The following is a 27,594-nucleotide window of genomic DNA, read 5'->3' as shown; positions in this document are numbered from 1 at the left end:
TTTACTGAAAACCATGCTTACAAGGCTCTTCTGCAGATGCCGTACAAATGACGAGTACCAGACAAAAAAAATTTCAATCTTGGAAGGAAGGCAAAAACCGATGTAGTATTACAAAATAAATTGACTTAATCATGTTAGAAACTTGTGTCAGTTTACTGAAAACCATGCTTACAAGGCTCTTTTGCAGATGCCGTTTCAATCTTGGAAAGAAGGCAAAAACTGATGTGGAACATCACCACCACCACTAACTAGCATTTCTTTTATACTTATGGCAAGAGTTTGGTCCACCCATCCTTGTGGTAGAGTAGCCTCTAATACACATGCGTACTAGGTGAGTGTCCCAGTTACAAGAAACATAATGTACTGTACGTCGTGACTGTAAGTAACTGAGAATTTCGTGTCGGTTTAAAACGAAGTTCTAACTTCGGGTTTCCCTTATCAGTTACTTGTAAGTCTTGACCGTAGGTAACTAATAACTTCGTGTCGGGTAACCCGAAAAAACTTCGGATTCCCCAACACGAAGTTATCGGTTACTTACAGTCACTACTTACAAGTAACAGATGCCTCCGTGTCGGGAAACCCGAAGTTTGAACTTCGGCTTAAACCGACACGAAATTATCAGTTACTTACAGTCACGACGTACAGTACATTGGGTTTCTTGTAACTGGGACACATCCCCTAGTACGCATGCGTATTAGAGGCTACTCTACCACAAGGATGGGTGGACCAAACTCTTGCTATAAGTATAAAAGAAATGCTAGTTAGTGGTGGTGGCGGGGAGGTGGCGGTGTACCACATCAACTTTTGCCTTCCTTCCAAGGTTGACAATTTTTTCTCTGGGCACTTCTTAAAACTTGTCATTTTCAAGGCATCTGAAAGAAAGAGGTCGCAAGTGAACTTAACATATACAAACGTTTCCCGCCAAAAGACTTAGAAAATTTTATAATTTTATTATTAAATATGATACCAAACGCGCATGCGTGCATGCAAAGTTGTACCACAAGGACGAGAGCTCAAAACTCTCGGTATAAGTATAAAACAAATGCTAGTTATTGGTGTGGCTGTTTTCCACATCAATTTTTGCTTTCCTTCCAAGATTGAGAATTTTCCTGTCTGGCCCTCATTTTTTTCAGGGCATTTGCAAGATTGTCTTTTGTCTTTCGCCTTTCCCCACATTGGTCTTTTCAAAGGCATCTGAAATAGAAGAGAATGTGACTTAGAACATACAAATATTTTCTACCAATTAAGAGACTTATAATATTATTCCAAAAGAACATAATCGTAACAACTTAGTTAGAAGCTCCTTAAACTTATGTAATACCTTCGATGACTTAAACTTAAACCAGATCTCCGAATTTTACATGCACTTGTACTTGATGTACCAAAACCGGCACAATCAAAATCAACTATAGCGAGAGACGTTTTTTCACTTGAACTTCCATACTCTCATTGCGCGATTTCTCAGAAAGAATATTTTCTTTCACATGTAAATCTGCATGTAGCTGTCCCTGAACCGGCACGATTCATAATCGATCGTAGCGAAATTTGCTTTCATCTTCACGTTTGAAAAAGTACTGTTGACGTCTAATCAAGTTAACGGCCAAATATGCAACAAAAGGTTTCAACCGTTTAAAATCTGTCTAGTTCTGTACCTAACATTCCTTACACACTCGTAAACTTGCGTTTGTTGAATGCCTTGATATGAACGAGATAAGATTACGTATAGCAAATATATAAACAATACGACTTACCCGAGTCTGCACATCGCGTTCAGAGGATTCATTCGATAGCGTGCATGATGTCCTTGAAAGCCATCTTCTCAAACTTTGAAGATGCTCGCTGTTGAAGCCTAAGGGAAACAAAAAGTAATAAAAAGAAGTTAATCTTATCCGACTGTCACTGTTAACTTTCCGTATAAATAAAAATATAAGGCAAGAATAAACGCAAATAAGATGCAAATTGTGCCGTTCATCCGTTCTGTGATAAACACATCACGCTTTTTTTTTCACAACAAAGCAATAAGCTATTTTTTTAAATATATACACATATATTTTCCAATTCGCAAATAATCAGCTCCCCTTTAACCTTTTTTACGACCTATAGTGATTATTAAAATTAGATTTTATTATCTCAGAACGCTGCGATAACTGTAAACATGACAAATTTATAATTATTTGCTTGTTCAACGTTTTAATACTTCAAAGCTGAGGATCATAAATTTTACGTTTGTATCTTTAGCGAGATAAATTTTTCCTCCAAAACAAAACAAAAACAATTAAGCACCAAAGTATTACATTGTGTGCGCTGTTTAGGTACGTCACGCTGACCATTAGTGCGCGCCACTCGTATGCTTATGTAGTCAAGTTTTCCGCACGAGATCGTATCAAGTCGAGTTGGCGAAGTGGGTTGGTGCGCGCCTCTCGCTCCGGGACTAGACAGAGTCACGAGTTCGATTCCCGCTCCAGGCGTAGAGAAGTACTTTTTTCCCTTTTTGTAAAACCAGAAATTAATTGACCAAACCTTCCTCGTGTATCAATTTTCAAAAAATCAATTTTACAGTGCAAAATCCGATCGCTTACATTGAAGGAAAAAGAGCAAAGAATTTATCGTAAAATGTAATTTGCGTTCAACCATTAAAAAACCGATACTTTTTACACGGATGGAAAAGGACGCCAATATGACTTCTCCTGGCCAAACGAACTTGCTTCATGGTTCCAAAACTTTTACAACTCGATGTATTCGATATTCTTATACTAAATACGCAGCAAAGTTCAGCCAATGTCGCAATGTTGGTCTAATGACCGGTTTCGTTATTCTCAGTGGTGAAATTTCTCTGCCGTTTTGCATCTTGAATTATGTAGCGGTAAAGTTAAATAAAAAATCTCAAAAAGCTTTCAAGGTTGGTTCACGCTTCCTACAAAATCAATAAAATGGCGGTTCCGTTGCCAAAAATCACTCGCGCGCGAATCCCGCCAACCACACATGTTGCATATGGTTCTGAGGTTGTAAAACAGAACATTGTACTCCGGTCCACACAGTAGCACTGATATGTTATTTTGAATTCTCATACTAAATTGCAATTTCAACCAACACTGACCAAATCGGATCCCGGTCGTTGTTACAACCAAACCAAACGCCGTTGAAGTATAATGAACGTAGTACCACATGTACGCATATTGGACCTATTCGTAGCCATTTAAGATATGTGAGGGGGCTCACCTGTATTTTAGCGAAACCAATTATTATCACGTTTAACATCTTTGTTAAGTTGAACAACTTTGGTTTTTAGAGCTGTGGAGGGTAAGAACATTATTTGAACAGTGTTTGCTTTTCATTTAGCGGGTTGGTACTAACGCTAGCTCAATTCAATCAATAGATCGTTTTCACTGTCACGCAATAAAAAATAAATCGAAAACCATCCAGTGGAAAAAGCTATGAAATTATGATGTTATAGAAGATAACTAAATAAGCCACTTCTCCAAGTTTTAGGCCTGTGCGTTTCCCCAAACTTCAGATATTCGTCGAAATGTTTCGCCGATATTTACAGAGCCCAGTATGAAAACGCCATGTTGGTGTACCTCCGTGGTACACCAATATGGCGGCCGGAAAATGGTGTAAACATCTGGAACTTACTTTGGCTATCAAGGCGACTGATTATCAGTACTGATCAAACAAGCATTTACATAAGCACTTTTCCTAATGCTTTAACTTCCAAAAAGGCTCAAAATCATGGGATAAGTACATATTTTTCGACAAACTCGATCATAGCTTTGTGTCACGCACCTCCGTAACCCTGAAATTCAAAATGCTCTGGATTCCAAACGAAGCACGCTATTGAGCTGTAAAATTGTAAACAGATATACATATACCGCCTCTTGTGCCTGATGAGGACAAAAACTTTGGTGGTTCTTTCGTTTTGGATTTTAGAAAGTGATGACGTCACGTGAAAACGATCTATTTGTATCATGTTGATGCAGACAGTCTAACTTCAAAACCAGGCAAGTTCCTATTTTTAACTGTTTTCATGTGAAAACCACGCTATGTTAAGGACACAGAAACACAGGGGCCGGAGAAAAAATATACTTGGAGAACCCAACTCCTTTGCAGGTCAGTTCTCACACCCATCTCTCTGCATTTCTCCCTAACAAAATTTCTCGCCAACAAAAATATCATTCTAACAGCACAAGATTTGTAACAAGACAATTTACAGCATCTTCGGATAATGCAAAGACGCCAACCAACCAAACAATTTTCTTACAACCATTGTGCAAGTACTTTAAAGTAATATTTTCTTTTAGACGTGCGTGCAGTTTCGATCATAAAACCTACAGGTAACAACCCGTTTCTGGCATAGGGTTAGGCTTATAAGGGAGAGACGCCTGGGTTCGCCAGCCAGCACAACTGTGGTTGAGCGGTGACCCATCTTTCAAAGAGCAGGTCTCTTGCTACCCTGATGTGACATCATATCTCGAAACCTGACTCAAACCTGCATTGATAATTAGTCCGAAATCTCTCTTAATTATTTACCGAGATTTTTTTTCCATTAAAACAGCAAGTAGGTGACTGTTTTCGTCCCATTAACTGATTCTGGCTACAGAATTTTGTCACAGATTTTAAATCCGGTAAACTTGGGTTAGTTAAACGCGCTGATTGAGGTAACATTCAGCATAGCTGATCAAATAATCAAATCCACAGTAAATGTTAGCAACATAACTTACTTGAGTTTGCCTCTCGTGTTAACGAAAAATGTGAGAGGAACTTTTTCAACAGTGTAAATGATGCTTTGGAAAGTCACCTTCTTGAACATTTGAAACCAGCCACCGTTGATCCCTGAAAGAACAAGACAACAACCTTTATTTAAGTGTCAAAAACAAAAATGTTTTACCTTTAATTTATTCCACTTCCCTATCAAATTTCGTAATAGTTGTCGTCTTATAATAAAAGACGAAGAATAAACACAAATAAGATGCAAATTGTTTAACGTAAACACATCTACTATAATTGTTTGTGTTACACGACAGCAATTTAACTGACTACAATAACCTGATTTTAAATAAACAGTTCTGACGCGCGAAGTTAATAATCAATGCCACGTTGACTTCTCTATGACCGTCACTAATAAAATTTGCCTTAAATTCAGTGCACAATTACAAATATATAATTGTCTTTGCCATGATTTACGTACACGTACTTCAAAGCTGGGTTCATAAATTTATCATCCCAAGATAGACTTGCGCAAAAAGAAAAATATATAACATTTGAAATATACAGTATGATGTGTGCTGTGAACGAATAGCTGTATTTTTTAAGTTCTCTGACTTGATGATTGGCTGTCAGGTATAAAATGCATTCTGATTGAATACTGTTGCCAATCGTTTTGCAGATACCCAACTGATTTTTTACGAGCATAGTAAAATTTCTTGCAGAGTTGCATCCAAAACAGAACATTGTGTGCAGATCCACAGGACAGATTACACTTTCAATGAATGGTAACCCCAAATTTGGATCTCTAATTACCCCTCACTTCTTTTCTCATTCTTTTCCCACTTTTTCTTTTTTATTTTATTCACTTTTTCCTAACTTTCTATTTTCCTATTCATTAATAATAATAATAATAATAACAATAACAATAACAATAACAACAACAACAACAACAACAACAATAATAATAATAATAATAATAATAATAATAAACATTTGTAACTATTGATAGACTGGCCTGCCTAGACTAGAGCTAGCTATCCATGGGCCAGTCCAACTGTAAAATGTACATTAAGGAATAAAAAATAATTGATTGAATTATAACCAAACTGAACATGGGTGAAGGGTAAGTAATTAAGGCTAGTTCCATATGTACGCCTAGCAGACCTATTTCAAGACAATCTGAAGTTTCCAAATGAGACTATCTGTATTCTGGTGAAATGGGTGAAAGATTGTCATGTTCAACATCCTTGCTCGTAAGGTTGAATACCTTTGGTCTTAAAATCCTGTGGAGGTTAAACATTTTATTTGAAGAATATTAATTAATCAATAAATTGTTAATATTAATGACAATAAATTATCATAAATTCTAATCATTATTTAATTAGTAATTTTCTCCTCAGTTTGCAGGTAAGCACCAGCCATTTATTTGCCAGAAAATAAATAATACGTAATCAAAACAGTGAATAAAATTGATTTAATACTTGGCAAAATACTACTCAAAATACATATACTAAGTGAGCTGAGTAGTCACATAAATTTTCAAATTTTATCTGGGTTGTAAAACTGAAGTCAGGAAAAAAATAAATAGCTAAGTTAATTAAATTTTAAGAAAAGAGAAAACTAAAACTTTCTCAAGATCAGTTTCAATAATGCAAAAAGTTGAAATTCAAATCAGAGCAACAATCTATTAGACATTTTTGAACTGTTCTTTTGTAGTATCAGTTTCTTTTACACACAGGGAAACAAAGGCACCAGACAAAGGCAATATGAAATCAACTCCTATACAAGATCAATTTTCTCTTGTACTCGCAATTTGAATATAAGACCAGTCTATGCTTCACAGATCAAGAAACTCAGAAAGAGATTTTTTGGTGGAACCTGAGCTCCCTTGTGGGCCAGTTCTTACACCCATCTCCTGTACAAAGCTCAAGATCCATTTAGCCCATGCAGAAAGCTCAATTGCTCCTAAACATTTTTTTTTATCTTGCACTAACAATTTGGATATGGGACCAGTCTATGCTTCACAGATCAAGAAACTCAGAAAGAGATTTTTGGTGGAACCAGCTCCCTTGTGGGCCAGTTCTTACACCCATCTCCTGTACAAAGTTCAAGATCCATTCCACGTATGAAGACAGTCCAATTGTTCCTAAACAAGTTTTTTTTCTCTTGTGCTGGCAATTTGGAATGTGGGACCAGTCAATGCTTCACAGATCAAGAAAGTCAGGAAGAGATTTTTGGTGGAACCAGCTCCCTTGTTAGCCAGTTCTTACACCCATCTCCTGTACAAAGCTCAAGATCCATTCAGTCATGAAGACAGTGCTGGTTCTGACACAAGTTCTTATTTTTCACCTTTTTTGTGGGACCAAGTCTATGCTTCACAGATCAAGACACTCAGGAAGAGATTTTTTGGTGGAACCAGCTCCCTTGTGGGCCAGTTCTTACACCCATCTCCTGTACAAAGTTCAAGATCCATTCTGCATATGAAGACAGTCCAATTGTTCCTAAACAAGTTTTCTTCTCTTGCGCTTACAATTTGGAATGTGGGACCAGTCAATGCTTCACAGATCAAGAAACTCAGAAAGAGGTTTTAGGTGGAACCAGCTCCCTTGTGGTCCAGTTCTTACACCCATCTCCTGTACAAAGCTCAAGATCCATTCAGTGCATAAAGACAGTCCAATTGTTCCTAAACAATTTTTTTGTCTTGTGCTGGCAATTTGGATGAGGGACCAGTTTATGCTTCACAGATCAAAAAACTCAGGAAAAGATTTGTGGTGGAACCAGCTCCCTCGTGGTCCAGTTCTTACACCCATCTCCTGTACAAAGCTCAAGATCCATTCAGCGCTTGCAGACAGTCTAACTGTTCCTAAACAGGTTTTCTTAAAATCTTGCACTGGCAATTTGGATGAGGGACCAGTCTATGCTTCATAGATCAAGAAACTGTGGTAGAGTTTTCGGTGGAACTGACCATATCCATATTTGTGTCACCTTACACTCTTTTATAAAATTGTCTTGGATTGATCGATAAATCAAATTTTCCTTGCCCCCTAATTTATTAATTACCTTGAAATGGTAAACAATAATGTATTGAAATAGTCTCTGTAAGAAAAATTGGAATGAAATTTTCTCAGTCAAAACAAATTGTCACAGGACCAGGCCATATTTATTCTGGGTCTGACAACTTCACAATAATTTACACATAAAGGCTGCAGCAGTGTATTGTTTTGTGATATACAAGATGAAGTTGGGCAAATACTTAACTGAATGCAATTCTGTGTTTCTTGGTATCTAGTCACAGAGAACATTATCACTTGAGCTCTTTTCTCCTGATGAAGAAAACAAATGAAAGATATTTATAAACTACATGTAAATAATATTTAATTAACCCAAAAGAATACATGTAATTGTAAACAGCACATGCCTTACAGGCTTAACATGCTTAACCCACCAACTGTTAAACTCACCACCAATTCATGAGCTTGGGAAAGGTGGAGCCAAGCAAGATATGAGCCTCAAGCAGCCCATGCAGGTATCCATGGCAACACTGCTAGTGGCAACCACCAGGCACTGTAATACTGACAGAATCAGTGGAGATACTTACCACCCACACATGTATATTTACTGTCAGCTGTGAAAGGAAGGGAGGCAAGGTGCAAAAGCATGCCACAAACATGAATGGCACTCAAAGCAAACTGCAAGTTCTTCCACAGCTAGCAAGCAACACGCTTAAGTCGTGCAAAATCCTGTATGAGACCCCACAGAGCATGCCCCCCCCCCCTGAAAGGCTGCTGACCAACACTAGCTCAAGTTAAATGTTGCCTAAATTACAGTTAGCCACATAGTGTATCACTTGACCAATATATTTACAACAAATTATGAAAATAATTTATCCTCAAGGGAACTGTGTTTAGTTTAAAAACATTACATGTAACTACTCAAGTGAAGTCTTAATTCAGAAACAAGTGGTGCCGCAGACCTTCTACATGCAAAGTGAGAGCCTTTAACAATGTGGATGAATGCAAGAGAAGTGATTTCACCTGAATTGAAACATTTTAAGACATCGTGATTTCTACTGGCCACAAGAGCTTTGTGAGTCAAGGGGAAGAAGTGGTCAATATCCTAAATACATGTGGCCAGTAAATCCATGTGATCTAACTCAACAGTCTGGGCTCAGGAAAAAAAGCAAATTGAATTCCAGCTTCTCCTTGGGACAAGTAGCACTCAAATTTTGCTTGCCCTGGGCAAGTACTTGTCCCGTAAGATCAGACAGCACTTTTTGGGAGCCCTGAATAGTGCAAGTGTGCATCCAAGACTCACTGTGTGTAAAATAATGTTATCACCAATAAGCAGAATTTTGCCACTAATTTTAAGCAAGAAGAATCCTTGTTTATAATACAAAAATGGTGAATAATACCAAAAGGCCTTCAAAAACTTCTTATTGCTATGAATTTCCTAGCCCCAAAACGGATTAAAAAAACATTGAAAATAAGGATTAAAAAGTACTTTGATTTAATTTTGCTTTGATTTTAAATTTAAAATTGCTCATTTGCTCTCCATCCCTGTCACCAAGGGTTCATAATTGAAGGCTTTTGTGCTAAAAGGGCGTATATAGCTTTTTGAGCCGATTTTTTTTTTTTTTGCAGGATCGAGCTAATTTTTGGCAGACTTACTTGTTTTGACATGAAAAGCATTGTTGCATAATTGTTTTTGTTGATTTGCACTTCGTTTTTGAGAAATAACATATGCAAAAAAACTCAGTTTTCCAAGCGGCATCTTTTGGAGCAGATCCTTCAAAGGTGGATTCCGCCGTGATGCGAACTTAGATGGTTATAGTCCATCAGCTGAGAGCCGCAAATTTGGGTTTATGGCTCACTTGAGGGGAACAGCCAAAACATGTCTTACACTGTATCTTAATCTTCGACTACTAATCATCCTAAAAATATATGATAGCAAGGAAAGAACGGTAGCTTTCACTTTGTAACTCGAATTTTAAATTTTGCCCCAAATACCCTTCTTTTGCCACTATCTTGGATTTTTGGGGAATGTTTAAAAGTGGTTTGTATTCCTTTGATGTGAGCGAATAGTCATCATGGCTATACTGACCAATCACATTCCAAGGACCAGACTTAAAACATCATCAACTGACAAACACTATTCACTTGACTCTGAAGATGACTTCCGCTCAGGTTGTCGAAACGTCAGTAACCAACAACAGTTCTTTTCAGAACTACACTCATCCGGACGATCACACTATACGAACTACTGATACTCCTGGTTTCAAACCATTTACTAGGAGTATCTCACTTTGGAGACGATTTGATTGGCTCAAGAGAGAATCAAGATTCACAGAGGACGTTTGAAGAAGAAAAAGACCAAGTTACCACTACACTAAACACATTGGTTTTGAGTACAGTTCACGCTCTGGCAAGACATCAAACAATCTTATCCGAAGCAAGTGTTTGCAAGGTTTGCTTGAAGTAAATTCTTGTCGCAGGTATTGGTGTTTCATAACGATGCTGAACGGAAAGACCAGTCAGAACTTGTTTCTAGTGGCTGAGCTAAGTAAAACTTCTCCGCTAGTTGAATTCTTGAACGTGATGGAATACTATCAAGCAAGAAAGACCGTGCTTAACCACATTTCAAAACACCAAGGAGAGAGTTGAAAATACTAGTGTGGCGGAGTATTTTTAAAGAACTTCAAGCCAGCTCTTAAACAATCAGTTTCCACAGGTGACAAGAAAGTGAAAGCTCTCTGGTTTTAAGGAATGTAGTACAAGGTAACTTAGACTATCCTTGATCAGGGAACCTCTTGTTAAACAGAAGGGTGATGTAAGCAGTACTGTAGACTAGTCAGTGTGAGGCAAACCACACCAAACTTGCCTCAGTCTTTTTTTTTTTTTTTGCTCGTTTTTGTCTCTCTGTTGAAAGGGGAAATTAAAACACTGGTAAATGCCAGTGAAAAGAATTTAACAATGGACTTTGCCTCAGTCATAATTTTTCTCTGGCTACGGTCCTGGTGAGGCAAACCCAAGGAACGTACAGAAAAGACAAGGGAGCACAGTAAAAAACGCTAAATGGAATACCTAAAGGAAAGGAAGACGAACTGTATAAATGGAACACAAAACGAAACACAAAAGAGAAGGGCTAAAGCTAAGGGCAGAGCTTAAGAGGCAAAATATTCAGGGAAATATATCACGTATTTAAGATATTGACCAAGAAACTAAAATAAAACAAGCACCTTTTTGTGTCACGGTTTTTAATCGAACACTCATTTCATTTTTATAAAATATATTTCTTAACTTTGTTCCTATCTGGTATAAAAAGGCAATACTATTTTTCGTTATATTACAGCCACTTCAATCTAACCATCAACTTAAAAATTACTTAGTTGCAACAGAATAACACAAAAGAAATGAGACATGACTTGTTTCTAAAGCACAGTGTGGTTCCAGTCAAACGTCACTAGATTTGCTCCATTCTAGTTTTACTACCTCTTACGTTTTCCCACGCTTACTATCAATGACTGATAACATGTTTTCCCGTGTTTTATCATCAGACTGATAACACGTTTTCCCACGCTTTAACATCAGTGACTGACAACATATTTTCCCGCGCTTACCATCAGTGACTGATAACACGTTTTCCCGCACTTACCATCAGTCACTGATAACATGTTTTCCCAGGCTTGCAGTCAATTATGCCTTGTTTTAGCACTTGCTATTGGTTCAATGTTTTCCCGCGCTTGTAACTTTCTCTTTGCAATATTTTTCTCCTCTTTTCACCAGTGACATAATTCTGCAGATTGATGGTTATCGCTAATTACTCTATTTGCATGACAAAAACTGATTCTCACATAACATTTAGATTCCTTTCACAATAGGTTTGAATTTTAAACCCTAAAAATCAGAAACTACCACAAGGCCACAATTGAAATGTGGAGGGCTAGGCACCTAATATCATTAAAGATCTTCGTCCTCTGATCTGAGTTTTTTTTTTTGTTTTCTATTATCAGAAATTATTATTATTTAGTACAATATTCTTAGTTCTATTTGTCACGCAGCATGCGTCACGACATATTTTTCAAGTGCGACCAGTCACAACCCCTTTAACCTTGAAGCCTCACTAATGATAAGATAGAATTTCTCCCATATCAATAAATAACCAATCATAAAGGGCCGAAAGAATCAAGGAATGGATCACCCATTCTGATATTCAAACAAACTCTCCCAAGTAGTCCTATAATGAACATGCAAATTCAACTGAGTAAGGAGAACTTGAGTGTTCACATCAGTACTTAAAGGATTGACACATCTTCATTCTCACAACTACTCTTATAAGAAATTATGGAGACCATCAAGGAGAATTTACAAGTTGAAACTAGGGCTTTAAGAGCTAACGTCAGTTCTCTTATGTACTACCATGATAAATAGATGGCGTCTGTTAAAAAAAATTCTATGTTGATGTTAAGACTTGAAACTGCAGCTTATGGTCAAGCAGTGCAAAACAACTCATATCACATTCGAATCAACACAGCCTGACAAGATATTTCTTAGTACTATCAAGTACCATACAGAGATCAACTGTTGTTCTCAACTGGGTGATCTGTTTCCACAGGAGGGGGCACGCTAGACATGGTGCTCGGATTGCCAGGGCACATTGTCAGGTAACCGGCCACACCAGTCCCGCCCATCAAGTAACCAGCGGCGGGTTTCTCCGAGATAAACAGGTCGTATTTTTGGTCTCTGTATGAGGCCCATACAGAAGAAGCCTCTAGAATCTTGTTTATCTGTAACAAAGAAATATTGATTAACCCGATTATGTAGAGAATTCCAATTTGATCCAATTTTTCCAATTTGTACCATTTTTACAGCCAGTAAACTGTTGGATTTGTCGATCTGCACCGATAAAATAATTCGGTTTTCACACTGTGCTATATTATAACCTCGCTGTTCAGGCGCCTTCTTTAGCAATAATTTATTTTTAGCCCAAACAAAGCCCAGTTTTTTACACAAGCTCTGTAAATTTTGGTGTCCGGTTAGAGACGGAAACAGATTTGACAATTGTACGGAGTTGAATGCTATGATTCGCTTTCTATTCAATAATGAAATGTCACTGTGTTTTCGTTACCTCCTCGGTGTGTGCGATATCTCTTATCATCGCCTTCAGAGCCTTGACTATTTGTGCTTTGGTTGCGGCAGGGTTTTCCACAGTTTTTAGAGCTCTGTTTAGGAGGTTCAGAAGGTACTGAACTAATGCGAATGAAAGAGCCTAGAGATAAAAGGACGGAAGTTAAGATCCCTTAAATAGTCACACAAAAGGGTAAAATAAACAAAATAATCTCCTAATAATACACAGAATATCATAAACGTACAGTTCAATAACTTTCATTTGGGTGATGGCACAGTAAGGCTTCTTCTACAGACTTAAAAGTTAGAGGAACCTCGTGCAGTATGATAAACAGTATCACAAGAAAGTACATTTCAATGGTCACACACTAGGGTTTCATCCACAGACTTAAGAGCAATTCTCCAGGAAAATGAGGCAAACTTGGAAATGAAAATTTTTAACACCCCTTCATTTTTTGAGTGGAGGTAGGTTACCTGGGGGGATGAACAAAAACAGCCATATTTGGATCGGCAGGTTGTCGTTACCATGGTAACCGCACTTGATCACGTCGGTCTGAGGTCTATGTTTTGACCAAAAAATTTACTCTCAAGAAGTAAAAATAAATGAGCCTGGTTCTCGGATGCATGTGAACCAATTCAAATGAAATTCATACAGATGGTAGAGCCACTCTCCCAGTTTATAAAATTCGCCATTAAAGTATTTTGGGTTTTATAATAAAGAAGACAATGCTCGTCCTGCTATGTTGCCTGTCAGCCATTTTGACAAGCAGGAAAAACAGGCACAACCATATTCGTAATTTCTCCGAAAGTACTCTTCCCAAAAAACCAAATTAGCAGCAGAGCTTACAAAGATATTGAAGTTTCTAAATATCATAAAATCTATTTGGGGAAAATTATATTCTGGCCATGGGTGTTGAAGGCATCCGAGGCAAATTGCAAAAAATTGAAACATTGGCATGTAAGGCGTGCAAGATTTTTTTTTTGTGAAGTCTCAGAGATAGGAGCATTCATGGAGCTGTTTACAGTAATGATTTGGTTAATTTGACAAGTTTTTTTGGTTGTGATGTACAGCAAGAAAGAAACTGGGAATTTATGATGTACATACGATGTTACATCAGTAATGGTAAGAGAGCTAAATAGTAAGCCATAAAATGTTTGACTGAACAAACTACAGTAAGCTGACACATCTCCAGATTAATGTAGATACCAGATTAATGTAGATTTTGCTCAAAAATACTCAAGTTAAGAGACCTTTTCGCATTTTATATGAGTCCTAAGTTTACCCTTTTTACACAAAACAAGACAACAACACTACTTCACCGAAAATAGAAAGAAAGAGAAAAAACCTCTTTGACACATTGAAAGTCTGATTTAATTAAATTGCACTTTAACTTGATGCCACGCAGTCTTCAGAGAACATTTGAGCAGTTTTGATACTTTTTACCTTTAAAAATATCGAACTGAAAAGAATGTCATAAAATGCCCATCAAATAAAAATAAACTGCTACTGCAGAGACATACAAACTGTCCAGAAATGAAAGCTTTTTTTTGTTAAATATCCTGGGAACAATAGCCGATAACTTGACTGCTCTAAATGAATTTACTCCCATATACAAAACAAAAGCGTTAAGTTACCATTTGTAACTTAAGATAGCAAACATCTCATGGGAAAGAGTGGTGACGATTTGTCAGCTCTAACTGAAGTTACTTCCTTGTGAAAAACAAGAGTGTCAAATTACCCTTTGTAGCTAAAAAATAAAAATATCTTGTTATATTTGCATGCAACAAGAACAAAACAATCGTTACCTGCACTTACTATTGTAAACATTAGAACTGTTTCAAATCTAAAGTCTCGTCCCCTCTAAAACACTGATGTCCTAAGAACTAGACGCGACGATTCGTGACCTCTAACTGAATTTACTCATTGTGAAAAATAAAAGTATCAAGTTACCTTTGTAACTAAAAATAAAAATATCTCATTCCATTTGCATGTGAGATTTGTCCAAGAACACAGTGCAGTGCAAAAGCTGAACTGTTAAACAATATACATCTCTATTTGTTTTAATTTTCTGCCTGTATTTTGTGGCATTATTCCCAGCACAGGTAAAATCAAGTACCTGATAACATTTCCAACCAGACAGAATGAACTACATTGTACAAAGACTCACCTGAAATGGAATCTGTCGCAGCACGCAGCCTTCTGGTTTGTATCTAGTAAGAAATGCGAACTGTTTTAACCTTTACGACAGCCTTGATCTCTTAAGTTTTACAGACTACCACAATTAAAAATAAGTCATCAAATTTTTAAAGTTTTAACCCTTCTAGGGTGAGTTTGGACTATGAAGGTAAGGTAAAGTGTCCATTAGGCCAAGTGATCTAAACCACCACTGAGCTTAACCCAATCTCTATAGCATTAAGTGATGTTGATCAGTTTTACTCCCTCCTGGATAGGATGCCAGTCTGTCAATTTCATCAATTAAAAAAATTCAGATGTTTAGAGTTTCAACTCTCTACAGGGGCAAGGTTTGACAATGATGGGATGGGATGGGATGCAAGTCTGTTGCAGGGTTAGCACCCAGTATTAAATTTACCCAGTTCCTGTTTGTACACCTAGGTGGAGAGAGGTAGGCCAGGGGTGAGAGTAAAGTGTCATGCCCAAGAACACAATGCAGAGACCCTAACCATTGGCTCAAACCCAGAATTCATGATCTAAAGTCCATTGTGCTCAACATTAGATTATAACGTGTCCTCTTCCCACAAAAGAATACTCGTCAACAACAGTACCCCAGGCATTGGAGTTTTAAGGAATTCTTGTACACCATTCTCCTTAAGGGCTAAGATGTAGTATGGCCGCATAACAACAGTTTTGTGAAATAGCTCAACAGTGAAACAGTAGCATCTCTATTTATTTAAAATTTTCCACCTGCATTGTACACTGTCATGCCTAGCACAAAGAAATTGTGCCTCACTTAATGTGGAATCAAACATTTCAACATGATTCTTTTTCCTCTTAAGTTTCAGCACATACTTTCATTGTTGCTTTCCTGTTTTGTATGTATTAAGAAATAGGAAATTTTTTGATAACAGCTTTAATGTCTTAAGTTTTTACAAACTACACAATTAAAAATAAGTCATCAGATACTAGGGCACAGGGGAGAGGTTTGACAATGAAGGTAAGTTAATTTCTGTGTCAGGCCTAGTGATCCAACACACCACAGTTTATGCTGGTTTTGGAAGCATACAGTGGTAAAAAGTGTTTCTCCTCTCCCCTCAATCCTAGATGGAATGCTACTCTGTTGCAGGGTTAGCCCTCAACATTGAAATCCTTAGGTATGTATAACAATGACTCAGGTCCAGGCTTTTAGCCAGATGGGAGTCGCTAGAAGTGTCCTGTGGATGGCCACTTTTAAAAGAAAATTGCTTTATTTTTCATATGTTGCCTTATAAATTATTGTTCATTTAAGCAGGCCCTATAGTGCATTTTGGACACCAACTTTTCGAATCCTGGCTAATAGTTTACTCAGGTCTTTGAAAAGAATTGGGCAACATCACACAAACTATTGCAGTGCTTTCAGAAAGACCTGGCTCCCGCCGGAGCTCCGGCAGGTACTCTCTTGCAAATCGCCGGCTGTTTTCCCTGCATTAACGTGCTTATGGAGTCAAATAAAAAAGAACTAGCAATTCACCCTATTAAATGGTTAGTTAGTTTTGGAGAGCTAATAAAAACGTTAAAAAACCAACCAAATAGTTAATTTATACACTACCCTGTGATTTTACTGCTTTAAAAGCCACAAGTAGTCGTTTTTCGTTTGCGTATTAAACGTAACATTGTCATAAACATCATCGTCAATAAAGGTCACACTCCAGCACACATTTCATGTTGATGTACCTTGTGTTTTAAGAAGCTTCGTTTTCATGCATCGTCAGTTCCACGAGGAAGCGGCAGCAGTCCATGCTGTCGTTTCTGTCTGCTTCTAGTTCTACTTCAAAAAGCTCATGGACGCAATCAGGTAAGTCTTTAATCTGGTGTAAGAAGTTAACATCAAGGCAAGTCTTATATATCGTGAATGACTTTGGTTTTTAAAAGGTCTTGACTTCAGTATGTAACTTCTCAGTAGTATATACACAACTGAAAATAGTGGATAATATACATGAGACTGCATTGAACTATGCAGTAAAATGCTTTTTTTCTGATAAAAATAATGAATGCTTGGGTGTTAATATTTTGCCTCAAATCACTGGAAATCGTGTTTCCGAGCTTCCTGATTTCAAAAATTTTCTGGGGGGAGGGGCATGCCCCCATAACCCCCTAGAGGACAAGGGGCCTTTGGCCCCTTTTATCAGCTCTGGCAGGTGCTAACAAAAGGGAGACACCTACTTCAAATCTTACTGAAAGCACTGCTATTGCCCACTCCAAAACCTCTGTCAGCCACAAAAGACAGAAATTTCTTACTGTGAAAGTTGGGAAACCAAAGTTCTCCGGGTTATTACAACCTATTATGGCTGAGGTAGCTGAATATGATTTGATAGGACCTTGATGTTACAGGTGAACCTGCTTGTTGTCAAGGCAACAGGCCCACAAGACCTAAGTTTGTTACTGTCAGGTGTAGAGATGACTGATACTTTGATAACAGCACTGGTCAATTTTTTAAGGATAGTCAATGGACCCTCTGTGATGCCATTTTGCCAAGTCCATTAGCTAAGAAAACACGCAAAACATTACAGGATACTAACACAGGCAAACATGGTTTTTAACCAATTTTGTTTGCATGGGTTGAAGTCCAAACGAAACAGATATTTGCAATTTTTGGTATGATGTAATGGGTGCTTAAACACAATAAATATCTTTTTAATATTATAATATATTTGTAATTGTATGAAGACCGATAACTTTATGTTTAAGCCCCACAGAAACAGTTAACATGTACTTCATTTTTATCCAATGCATTGCAGTCCCAACACCTACATGTACGTACATGTCACTCAGAAAATAACTCCTCCATCCCTTGCATACCTATGTATCTGTATTTTCTCAGTCTGTAAATCAAAGTTATTGCATGCTAACATGTCCATTGGGTCCCTTTACCATAATATTCAAATTTTTGATATCCCACTAAAAATGTTTAGCACCCTGTTACTTTGTGATTAACTTTGTTTTTACGATAAAACTGGTTATAGTGTTAAAGGCTGCTTTATTAACTATTGCTATCACTTATCTACCAATCATAGTTTCCATGTTGACATCACCATGCCTTGGCTTGAAAATCTAGGCTCCTTTCATCTTGATGTGTTTCATTCTGTGGGAACAAACAATGTACCTGTATGAGGTGACTCTTAAGGTAATATTGTACATTACATACATTCATTCTACATTTATAATGCAAGTCTGAATGACCATACAATTACTCAGTTTTGTACTCTACACCCTGACTGTGCATGTCATTGAATGACCAATCAGAAATCAGAAACTGTTTTGATAACAGACGCTATAAAAAAATTCATCATTCAACGTGTAGTCACTTGGATGTCCAATTGCAGGTATCCAGTCACAACTAAATTTTGTAACCGGATACCCATGCCATTCACAGATGACTTACTTATGCTTTACTGCCTTTCTTCTTAATGTTTCCTACAGTGTTAAAACTTATGGCAAACAATACAGAGTTTTTTGCTCAAAAGACTCTCTGAAGACTTTTCTAATCTTGAAATTTGTTATTGTGCAGTTCCAGAAAATATCCATACTCCCCCCACAGAAGGGATTGGAATTTCCTGGGGAGTAAGGGGTTCTGGAAGACCAAAAAATGTAAAGAAATGTATGAAGCTTAACTGGAATTTCCAGAGGGATGGGGAGGTGTTAGAAAAAACCCTTCTGTGGGGGAAGTATGGATATTTTCTGGAACTACACATTGATGGATTATTAGTAATCAGCCTCATTCTGCATGCTTGTTCAATTTGAAATTACTCACCCGACTACCCCCTAAATTGTGCTCCAGTTAGTCCAATTATACATGTATATGGGTTAATGACCAAGCCTGAGGTCAAGATTGTCAGATATTGGCTGAGTTATTTTTCTTTTACATGTTAATGGACCAAAACAGAGTCAAGTCCATAAACATGCAAAAAAAGAAAAGGACGAGGCTAATATTCAGCCATCTTGATCAAAAAAGCTTGGTCAATATAGGAATAGTTATATGGGATAAAGAACAATGTTTTCTTCTGGGACACAGTACTTGAACCCTGAGTGGCAAGAAGTGCCATCTTGCCTGCTGGGGTAGCCAATCACAGTGCAGGATTTGGTTAATCTTGCCTGCTCAGGGAGCTAGCCATATAATAATATTATTAATACAATGTAGGGCTAAAACTGGACCTGCATTCAAGGATTTGTATTAATATTTGACTAGAAGGATAACATCAACAATTTACAGGGAGTGTCATTAAGGGCCAGGCAATAGGCAAATTGACCAGCTGTGAGGATGATTTGGCCTGCCTGGTTTGACCATCTAGAGGAAAGTTTTTCTTATAAAGTCAAGAAGTTCAGTTCAAAACGTTTTGCCCGCCTGTGGAAACCTGCTGAAAACGTTAATGAAAGCCCTACAATTTAGCTTCCAACTGGGTTCAAAAAGATGCACAACTATTTGCTCTTGGACGCTATTTGTTAGGAAGACCAACCTAGTGATTTAGAAGCTTAGACCTACAAAAAATACTAGCTGTGGTATTGAAGCCCTTATGAAGTTTTATAAGCTGATATATTGCCATGTGCTCAAATAAACCTTCTAAAAACATTTCCTTCCGCTGTATTTACTTCTACAAATATCTTTTCAATATGAAGGAATAAATCTTACTCATGATAACTTAAGAACAAGCCGCAGAAAAACAAACAAAAACTGAAAAACGCCAAAATGTCTCACCTTGTAAGAAACTTCATATAAACACCCGCCATATTTTCGAAGACATCATGCTTCTGGACACTTGATCTTAGATTTTTCCTTTAGTGCATGATGGGATACTCAACCGGATGTGACATCACGTCATTGCAACAACAGTACGTTTTAGGTAGATTTTCGTAAGTCTCCATTCAAGGCTTTAATTTTTTAGTTTATCTTCAATCAACGGAATATTTATGCGGAGACAATCATAAAATCAAAGCTGGCTGAATGCGTTCTTATGGATATGTTCAAAGACAGAAAACTCGAGAAATACTTTTAGTACATGGAACAATTCAATGTTACCCGAAAGTAGGCCTGCGACTTCTTATGACTGTTTTCGTCATTTTCCCATTATTGATTAGCTTTCTACAATAGCGGTAAGGCTAGAATGTTTGGGTGGCCTGTTACGGGACGGGAATAGGGATATCTTCCCGGTGTCTCTAGCTCTCGAAACTGCCCGGCGATTGGCTGTACTGTTTTCGCACGTGCTATTACGCAGACCGTCCACACGAATCGATTATGTCTTCCTTTTGGTAAATATGTCGACCAGCAGCCGGTCTTTTCTCTCAGGGTCAGATAAGTGTTTATCCGTGAATTGTCTTTGTCACTCTGTGAAACAAAGCATACTTTTCTCCATTAAGAGTATTGTTCCAATAAATTTTCTCCATAGAAAAAAGACCAAATAACGCAAGGCAAAGACACCACAACTAAGATAAGATTAACCTTCAATTTAATATCTTATGTATAATCTAATATGACAACGACAGAGGCGGACTTAGAGAGGGTGGACTGGGTGGCTAGCTCTTGGTGAAGCAAAAATGAATAAAAAAAATAAGAAGTTGGAAAATATTTTGGCAGAAATAAAGGCAAATACTCGGGACATGTACCTCATCGTATTTTCTAGTTTGTGGCATGGCTAGTATTTCTAGTGTAACAGTTTTAAATAAGTTTTCAAATTGCAACATTTTGGGGGCATGTTCCATTGATTCTGCACCCCCAAAGTATTAGCCACCCCTCCCTCCCTTGAAAAATCCTGGATCCGCCCATGCACGAAACCCAATCCGAAGCGGCTAGTGTTACGTTCAACTTTTGTTTAAATCGGATCCTACTGCAGCCAAGCCGATTCTGAGAGTCAAAAGTCGATTCGTCCTGCAGAGTCGCATGTATCGAAGAAACTAATTTATTTGCCTTATTAGGCCGCGTTGCTCCACAATCCTTTCTTGGAATGATAATAGTGATACACATGGGTTGTGCGCATGCGTTCAAACTCCAGTCCCACGCCGACCAACTGGTCCATTAGCTCCCAGTCCTCTCCACCCCATTTCCTTTTATCGTTGGGGAATCCCCCTGATCTGTCCCAATCTGATTTGTACATTGCTATTATACCATATCCGTACACCTGCCACAGTCCTGCTAATTTGGTCGGGTTTGCACCACATTTCATCTGGGCAATAATTGGCGTGAAGACCATGCGACCCTCGATACAATGCTACAAACAAATTGTAAGAAAATAATTATAACCTACATGAAAACTTCTGACACGATACATACACTCTACTTGATGTTTTAACATATAATAAGTGCGGATATTTTGCGAGTGGCGTAGTAGTTTTACGAGCCCCAAAGGGGCGAGAACAAAAAAACGAAAAATGAGCAAAATGAAAGAGAATTTATAAAAATAAAGAAAAACATAGACATCGCGAAATAGGCCACGCACACGGAACTACTTTGTGGCAATCTATTTTGGTGTTTATCTGCTAATAACTTTATCTTATTTTAAATCGTTATTTTTGTTGATTTCAATTCTACTTATATTCCGGGGCCAGTCTTTCTTTCCCCTTCATGAAGACCCCCTGAAAGACGTCATGCAGCGGTATGTTTCACTACACGCCTCATTACAGAATTATTTTTGATTTTAGAAAAGCTAAAATGGATAGATTAATGAGAAAACTTAAGAAAGTATGAAAAAGATGATAGAACAGTCATCAGTGATCTCTTTTGTTATTTCAGAGAATTTTAGAGGCAAATTGCTGCTTTGGTCATTAAATTTACACATATTTCTTCGAGCCCTTTTAAGCCGTTTAGTCAAACGCAATGAATGGCGGAGGGAAAAGGGTGGACGGAGACCTCGCTTGACTAAATGGCCCGCGCATTGTCGGGGCTCTGGGTGCGAGATACTTCACGGTCAACAATTTAAGTTTTTCTCGAAAAATACTGCTTGGTTTTAGTTTGGGTGTCCCATAATAAGACAAAGCAAGATCCTTTTTCATGACAAACTAGAAATAGTTTGGTGAACACACAGAAAAAAAATAAAAACATTATCAAGTAAACTTACTTTTCTAATGTCATTAATGAATGGAGTTGCAACATCCAGATGGAGATCCAACATGACTATAATACTGTGAGGGTCCGATACCAGATTTATAGCCTCGGTAAACGAATGCGTCCGTGAATATTCACCACTTTCAATCAAAAACATGTAACTTTTCAGAGAACTCTCCCTTAACACCTTTTTCAAGTTGATATCTGAACTGTTGTAATCGTAAATTATAACATGAAGATTGGAGTAGTTGGTTTCCTTCAAAATCTTTTCCACGTTTTTAATAAAGTGGTGAACCCATCTTCCAAGATTTTTGGCTGTAACTATAAGATAAACATCCACTGTTCTGTTCCACTGAACGTGTTTGGGGTAACAAAGTTCCTTTGTTCCATTCGGCATGAAAACGTATTCAGAGAGCATGACTTTTCTGTTGTTTTTTAAGTCCACCAGTTCGAGCTCTATCAGGTATCGCTCGCCCCTCTCCTTATCGGTCTTCCGTTCAACATTTCGTATTTCATTTAGCACAAATTTTCTGCGTAGGAAAAGCAAACATAAGTAAGATGGAGTTATACAGATAAACATGTTTCATCAAATAAGTATATATATACATATATATACATATATATACATATACATACATATATATATATATATATATATATATATATATATATATATATATATACATACATACAATGTGGGAGGAAAAACACAAATAAACTACACATTGTATACTTCGCTCTACTCTGATGTATTGAGCACTGTTCTACGAAAATCAAATTTTACACTTTATATATATATATATATATATATATATATATATATATATATATATATATATATGTCTGTAGTTATGAAAACAGTGTTATAGAAATCGCACCCTGCTCAAACGGAGTAGAACTGACATAAAAATCATAAGCCGGCAATGTCAGTCTGTTTTTTCGCCGCTCTCTTATCTTCCTTTTCCTGTTCCTCTCTCGCTATGTTTTTTTTTTTTTTTTTTTTTTTTTTTTTATCGCTTGGAACAAATTTTTAAAAGGCCTTCAAGAATCGTTAAATCAAAGTGCATTTGGGTGATTTGGTTCAAAGTAGTGACACGGTTTTCGTAAATCCAGTCATATATGCTTGCCGTTATCAATGGCGAATTTATGAATTTCATTTCTCTGGACATGTGACTCTAGAATCAACAGGAAGTTTCCTTTGAGAGACTGTAGTTATATTGTTGCCTGCAAAACCATCACATTTTCAGGGAAACTTATCAGAAGTTAAACTTCGTGTGAAAAATAGCTTTTTCCCCGTTGGCGTTGAAATTCGTAGTTGCGTTCCTCATCAAGGTTTTCACTGGAGTTTTCCGCACGCAAAGGTTGAATTTCGGTTCGTAGACGAAACAGCAAGTAGTCACGATTATTATTTATCTATTTATTTTTATTTTTTATTTTCCATCATTTTGTAAGTCACATTTGCGCCATACATGTCTTTATCATCAATATCATCATCATCATCACTATGCTTATTTCAAGCTGTCAGTCCGCTCTCGTCAATAACTCCATAATCGTTCCCATACCTCCCTTGTGTTGCTCCAGTTTTCGTTGCTAACACTAAGCCAAGCTTCGGCAGAGTGGCAAACTCAGTAACAGTGAAGACATTTAGGCCAGATTTGTTTGGGATAATAAGCCCAAGTAGCCTTAACCGTTACCTGCCTTTTGTTGAGTTCTTTGTGACTTCTTTCTCATGTAGTTTACATTTTTTATCATCCAGATTTGTTTTTATTGATCCAAATCTGTTTGTCTTTGTCACGTCATTTCATTCAAATTAGCCACGTTTCGTTTTGTACTTTGAGCAGGGATTTCCTGTTTGGATATTGAAGCTGCCAATTCGACCAGTTTCAGCCCTTTTTGTTATTAACTTTTCTCATTTACATAACAAAGGAAAATAAAGTGGACACGAGGCAATTTCGGGCAGAATACACGAAATTACCCGACATTGACTCGCAAACAAGTTTGATTATACTAGCACTGCATTGCAAACGACAAACGTTAACCGCGAAAAGTGCTTTTTCGAAAGAGCAACAGAAGCAGTACAATTTCAGCCGGTCAGAATTGGAATATGTCTTTCTCTGTTTGCTCAGTCACACCTTTTGAATCTTAAATGTTCGGATATGATCACGTCACATTATACAGAACACGAAATGGTTACCAAGAAACTCTCAGCTAATTCAAAAAAAAAAGTGCTTAATGAATTGTGGACGCCGTCTTCGATTTTTTAAGACAAACATTTATCTTTCCGGTTAAGTGAAATTACCACTTCGAACTTAGTTGCCAGAAGTCGAGCTTTTCATTTCTCTCAATTCATTATTTCCAAAAGGTCTAGATAGCAGCAGACATGTAAAGATTTTAAGGAAAACGACCAATTTTTTAAGTTTGCAAGACATGTTTCGACAGAGCTTCTGTCATCTTCAGTTGAATGAATGATTACAAAGCAAGTTGAATAATAAGTAGGCAAAAATGCTAATTAAGACAAATAGTAACAACAGAACGTGAAAAGGTGTAAGTTAAAAGGATAATTTTAGATTTACATGGTGTAATTGCTGATTGAGGGAAGGTAGTATTCAAAAAGAACTACCTTCCCTCAATCAGCAATTACACCATGTAAATCTAAAATTATCCTTTTAACTTACACCTTTTCACGTTCTGTTGTTACTATTTGTCTTAATTAGCATTTTTGCCTACTTATTATTCAACTTGCTTTGTAATCATTCATTCAACTGAAGATGACAGAAGCTCTGTCGAAACATGTCTTGCAAACTTAAAAAATTGGTCGTTTTCCTTAAAATTCATTATTTATTTTGACGATTTTGAATTTTCATTAACACTTTGATTGTCATGTTTGTGTGAAAGACGTGAAATTAAAGGCTTGGACAAACATTATACATTCTGCCTATGTTGTCAAGAAAATATTTTTTTCGCAGGCTTAAAACTATCTAAGTTGTTTGCTTTTTTATTTTTATTTTTTATTAAAAAAGTAATTTAAAAAAAGTTAGTTGCCTGCAATTTATAACAGCTAAATTTACCCAAGGTTATATAAACCGCCGATTTTAACTTACTCACATACATATGGGTCCAAAATCGTGTCCAATTTCTTTTCATACAGCAAGTGTAAAGAAGCCACGAAACAAATAGGGACAGTCAGAGTTTGACACAACAAAAGCATGGTACATACTTTTTTAAAAAAAAGCGGATTTTATATTTTCAAAATGCAGTAAGTTCACCGTTGGAAAGACAACGCTCAGTGTGGAGAAATTATTAATAAGATATATAAAATCTACCACAGATGACTTCACCTACCCTAACATTTTCTCCTCAAACGATTCCATAAAAATACGCACAACTTCCAAGGCTTCGTCTTTGTTGAGTGGACAATTATTCGCATTTTTAAGGTTTTTATCGTCAGGAAAAGGGTAAACAAATGTGCGAACATGATAACGACTTATCGCTTGATAGTGTTTTATTCTTTTCTTGACAGTATAACTTGGATTGTAGTCACAGTACGGTAAGATATCTTGCACTTCGTCGTGCGATAAATAGCTTATTTCCTGATGAACTTGGAAATATGTAGTTTTATACCTCCTTGAAGTGCAAACAGAAGAATCTGGCAGTAATCCATCGTAGATCTTGGAATTCAAGCCACTGTCGTCCACAAAGGGAGTTAAAAAAGTTCCATTGATGATTTCAAAGACTGAGCTCACTGGAGTCTTCCACAGAAGTTGAATTTGGTTTCGTTGACGAAAACAAGTAGCCACGACTTCGATAAAATAATTCTGTCCAGCTATCAGTCCGATTTCCTGTTTTGAGAAATTTCCAGTGTCCGATATCTTTCTTAAATGTTTCAAATTCTCGTTGTGACTGAGCCAAACTTCAGCCTGACAAAATTTTACGGTGAACATGTGCAAGCCAGATTTGGCTGGGGTGATGTATCCAAACAGTCTTATACCGGTCCCTCCTCCGGTTGAGCCTTTGGTAAGTTTTGTCGTGTTTAATAAAAGCCTATTATCCGGGGCTTTGGGAAACATTGGAAAATTACACAGAATGTTCAAATCTGCTGCACATGTCTCAGTAAACAGATGCAAGTTTAAATGCCCTCTCTTTGCCAAAGTTATAGTTGCTTTTTGCGGATCATTCGGCCCTTGCCTTGCAAATCGAGCAAGGATTTGCTGTCCCGTGGATATAGAGAATGCCAACGCGTCAAATTTGATAAAGGTCCCAAGTTCGAAACCTAGAATTAGAAGCAGTACAACTATTGCACATTTTGGCTTCCACATAGATGAAGGAATGAAGACTATATGATGATTCGCTTTCATTTTCCAGTCTGTTTCAAATGTTCCTATCAATGACTGGCATGGTATTCGGCCGGTTTTGTTCCAGCTCTGCTCGTCTATATGGTGTACGTTTACATGCTTCATTTCATCTTTCATAAGTTAATAATATATTTTTATGACGTTACATTTTACAGGCCATCGAATAGTTTCCATGGATCTTGTCGGCGGCTTCCGTGTATGGAAAGCCAAATGGTACAAAATTCAAGAAATAAAAACGACTAGTAGATTTATACGTACTAATCAATCAATCAATCATTTATTTTAATACGTTTCGTCGAGGAACTAAGGAGCTAAGAACATTAAGATTATTCGCTCTCGATTTCTACGCGTGATAGTTGACTAGGGCTGCGCCCTCGTAAAATATCATGGGATAGAAATCTCGACGTCGTATAATCTAATTGTTAATTAACTTCGATGTGTTTCAGTAAGTTGCTAAAACATTGTTTGGAGCATGCTAAAACTTAAGGCTGGTTTCCGTATGATCGCAGACGATCTCGGATCGCGGATCGCAGATCGCAAAAAGTTCTGCGATCGTCTGCGATCATATGGAAACACGCCATGTTCTATCTTCTGCGATCGTCTGCGATCGTCTGCGATCGTCTGCGATCAATTGTGATCGTGCGATCATATGGAAACTAAAGTTCTGCGATCTGCGATCGAAACGTATCTTATAATATTTTGAATTCCGACCCATGATTAAACGCTTCATTGCAACAAAGCAACTGCTTATTTGGCTGGCGTTGAACAAGGTAACGTTAGTAACGAGAAATTTATGGAGGAATTTGCGCGATATGAGTGCGTTTACCACCGTAAGCGTAAAGATTTCAAAGACAAAAACAAAAAGGCTAAATGCTGGGGAAAAATCGGGGAGAAATTTAATTTATCGGCGGCTGAGGCGGAGGTCAAATTCCGCAACATAACAACTGCGTATGGTCGTTATCTGAAGCGATTGAAAACGCTACCTTCTGGATCGGGGCGAGATGCAGTGCCGAGGGAATTTCAAAATAGGTTGACTAAAAGAAGAAATAAGTTTGCTTGCAGCAAGTTTCCTCCTTAGACTACGAGTAGTCCCTCTTTCGCTTAGTCCGTCGTGCGTGACGCGAAAGAAATTCGCGAGAAAAAAATGGCCGCGCGAAATCCTGGGGG

General features: G+C 37.4%; 1 protein-coding gene across 7 annotated transcripts; it reads right to left on the bottom strand.

The window, feature by feature from the left end:
- Nucleotides 1-85: 85 nt before the first annotated feature.
- LOC145470841 (uncharacterized) lies at nucleotides 86-26,544 on the bottom strand. 7 transcript variants are annotated; one of them, XR_014042536.1, is made up of 7 exons: nucleotides 12,829-14,989; nucleotides 8,166-12,487; nucleotides 7,963-8,027; nucleotides 4,719-5,987; nucleotides 3,220-3,291; nucleotides 1,752-1,849; nucleotides 86-1,194 (listed from the first exon to the last, which is right to left on the bottom strand). XR_014042536.1 is itself a non-coding variant. In XM_081454718.1 (7 exons), the coding sequence occupies exons 1-3, from the start codon at nucleotides 26,542-26,544 to the stop codon at nucleotides 20,946-20,948; spliced, it is 1,941 nt and encodes a 646-aa protein (XP_081310844.1). In that variant the 3' UTR covers nucleotides 10,941-11,496; nucleotides 12,268-12,487; nucleotides 12,829-12,969; nucleotides 14,996-18,124; nucleotides 19,736-20,945. The 7 variants fall into 7 exon arrangements, 6 of the variants coding, with proteins under 6 accessions (XP_081310844.1, XP_081310841.1, XP_081310842.1 ...); XM_081454718.1 differs by lacking the exons at nucleotides 86-1,194; nucleotides 1,752-1,849; nucleotides 3,220-3,291; nucleotides 4,719-5,987; nucleotides 7,963-8,027 and adding exons at nucleotides 14,996-18,124; nucleotides 19,736-21,242; nucleotides 22,089-22,605; nucleotides 25,418-26,544 and having other exon boundaries at nucleotides 10,941-11,496; nucleotides 12,268-12,487; nucleotides 12,829-12,969; XM_081454715.1 differs by lacking the exons at nucleotides 86-1,194; nucleotides 1,752-1,849; nucleotides 3,220-3,291; nucleotides 4,719-5,987; nucleotides 7,963-8,027 and adding exons at nucleotides 14,996-15,038; nucleotides 16,717-18,124; nucleotides 19,736-21,242; nucleotides 22,089-22,605; nucleotides 25,418-26,544 and having other exon boundaries at nucleotides 10,941-12,487; nucleotides 12,829-12,969.
- Nucleotides 26,545-27,594: the final 1,050 nt, after the last annotated feature.

Source organism: Orbicella franksi, chromosome 15 (genome assembly GCF_964199315.1).
Source record: "Orbicella franksi chromosome 15, jaOrbFran1.1, whole genome shotgun sequence".
Classification (NCBI taxonomy): domain Eukaryota; kingdom Metazoa; phylum Cnidaria; class Anthozoa; order Scleractinia; family Merulinidae; genus Orbicella; species Orbicella franksi.
This window is presented reverse-complemented; position numbering and strand designations above follow the sequence as displayed.

Excerpts from the sequence above, each read along its gene's own strand:
- LOC145470841 (XM_081454714.1), bottom strand. The coding sequence starts at position 26,544 with ATGAAAGATGAAATGAAGCATGTAAACGTACACCATATAGACGAGCAG. Across the intron at positions 22,606-25,417 it reads TTTGAGGAGAAAATGTTAGG|AAAATTTGTGCTAAATGAAA; the intron begins GTAGGTGAAGTC and ends TTTCCTACGCAG. Across the intron at positions 21,243-22,088 it reads TCATTAATGACATTAGAAAA|CATTGTATCGAGGGTCGCAT; the intron begins GTAAGTTTACTT and ends ATTTGTTTGTAG.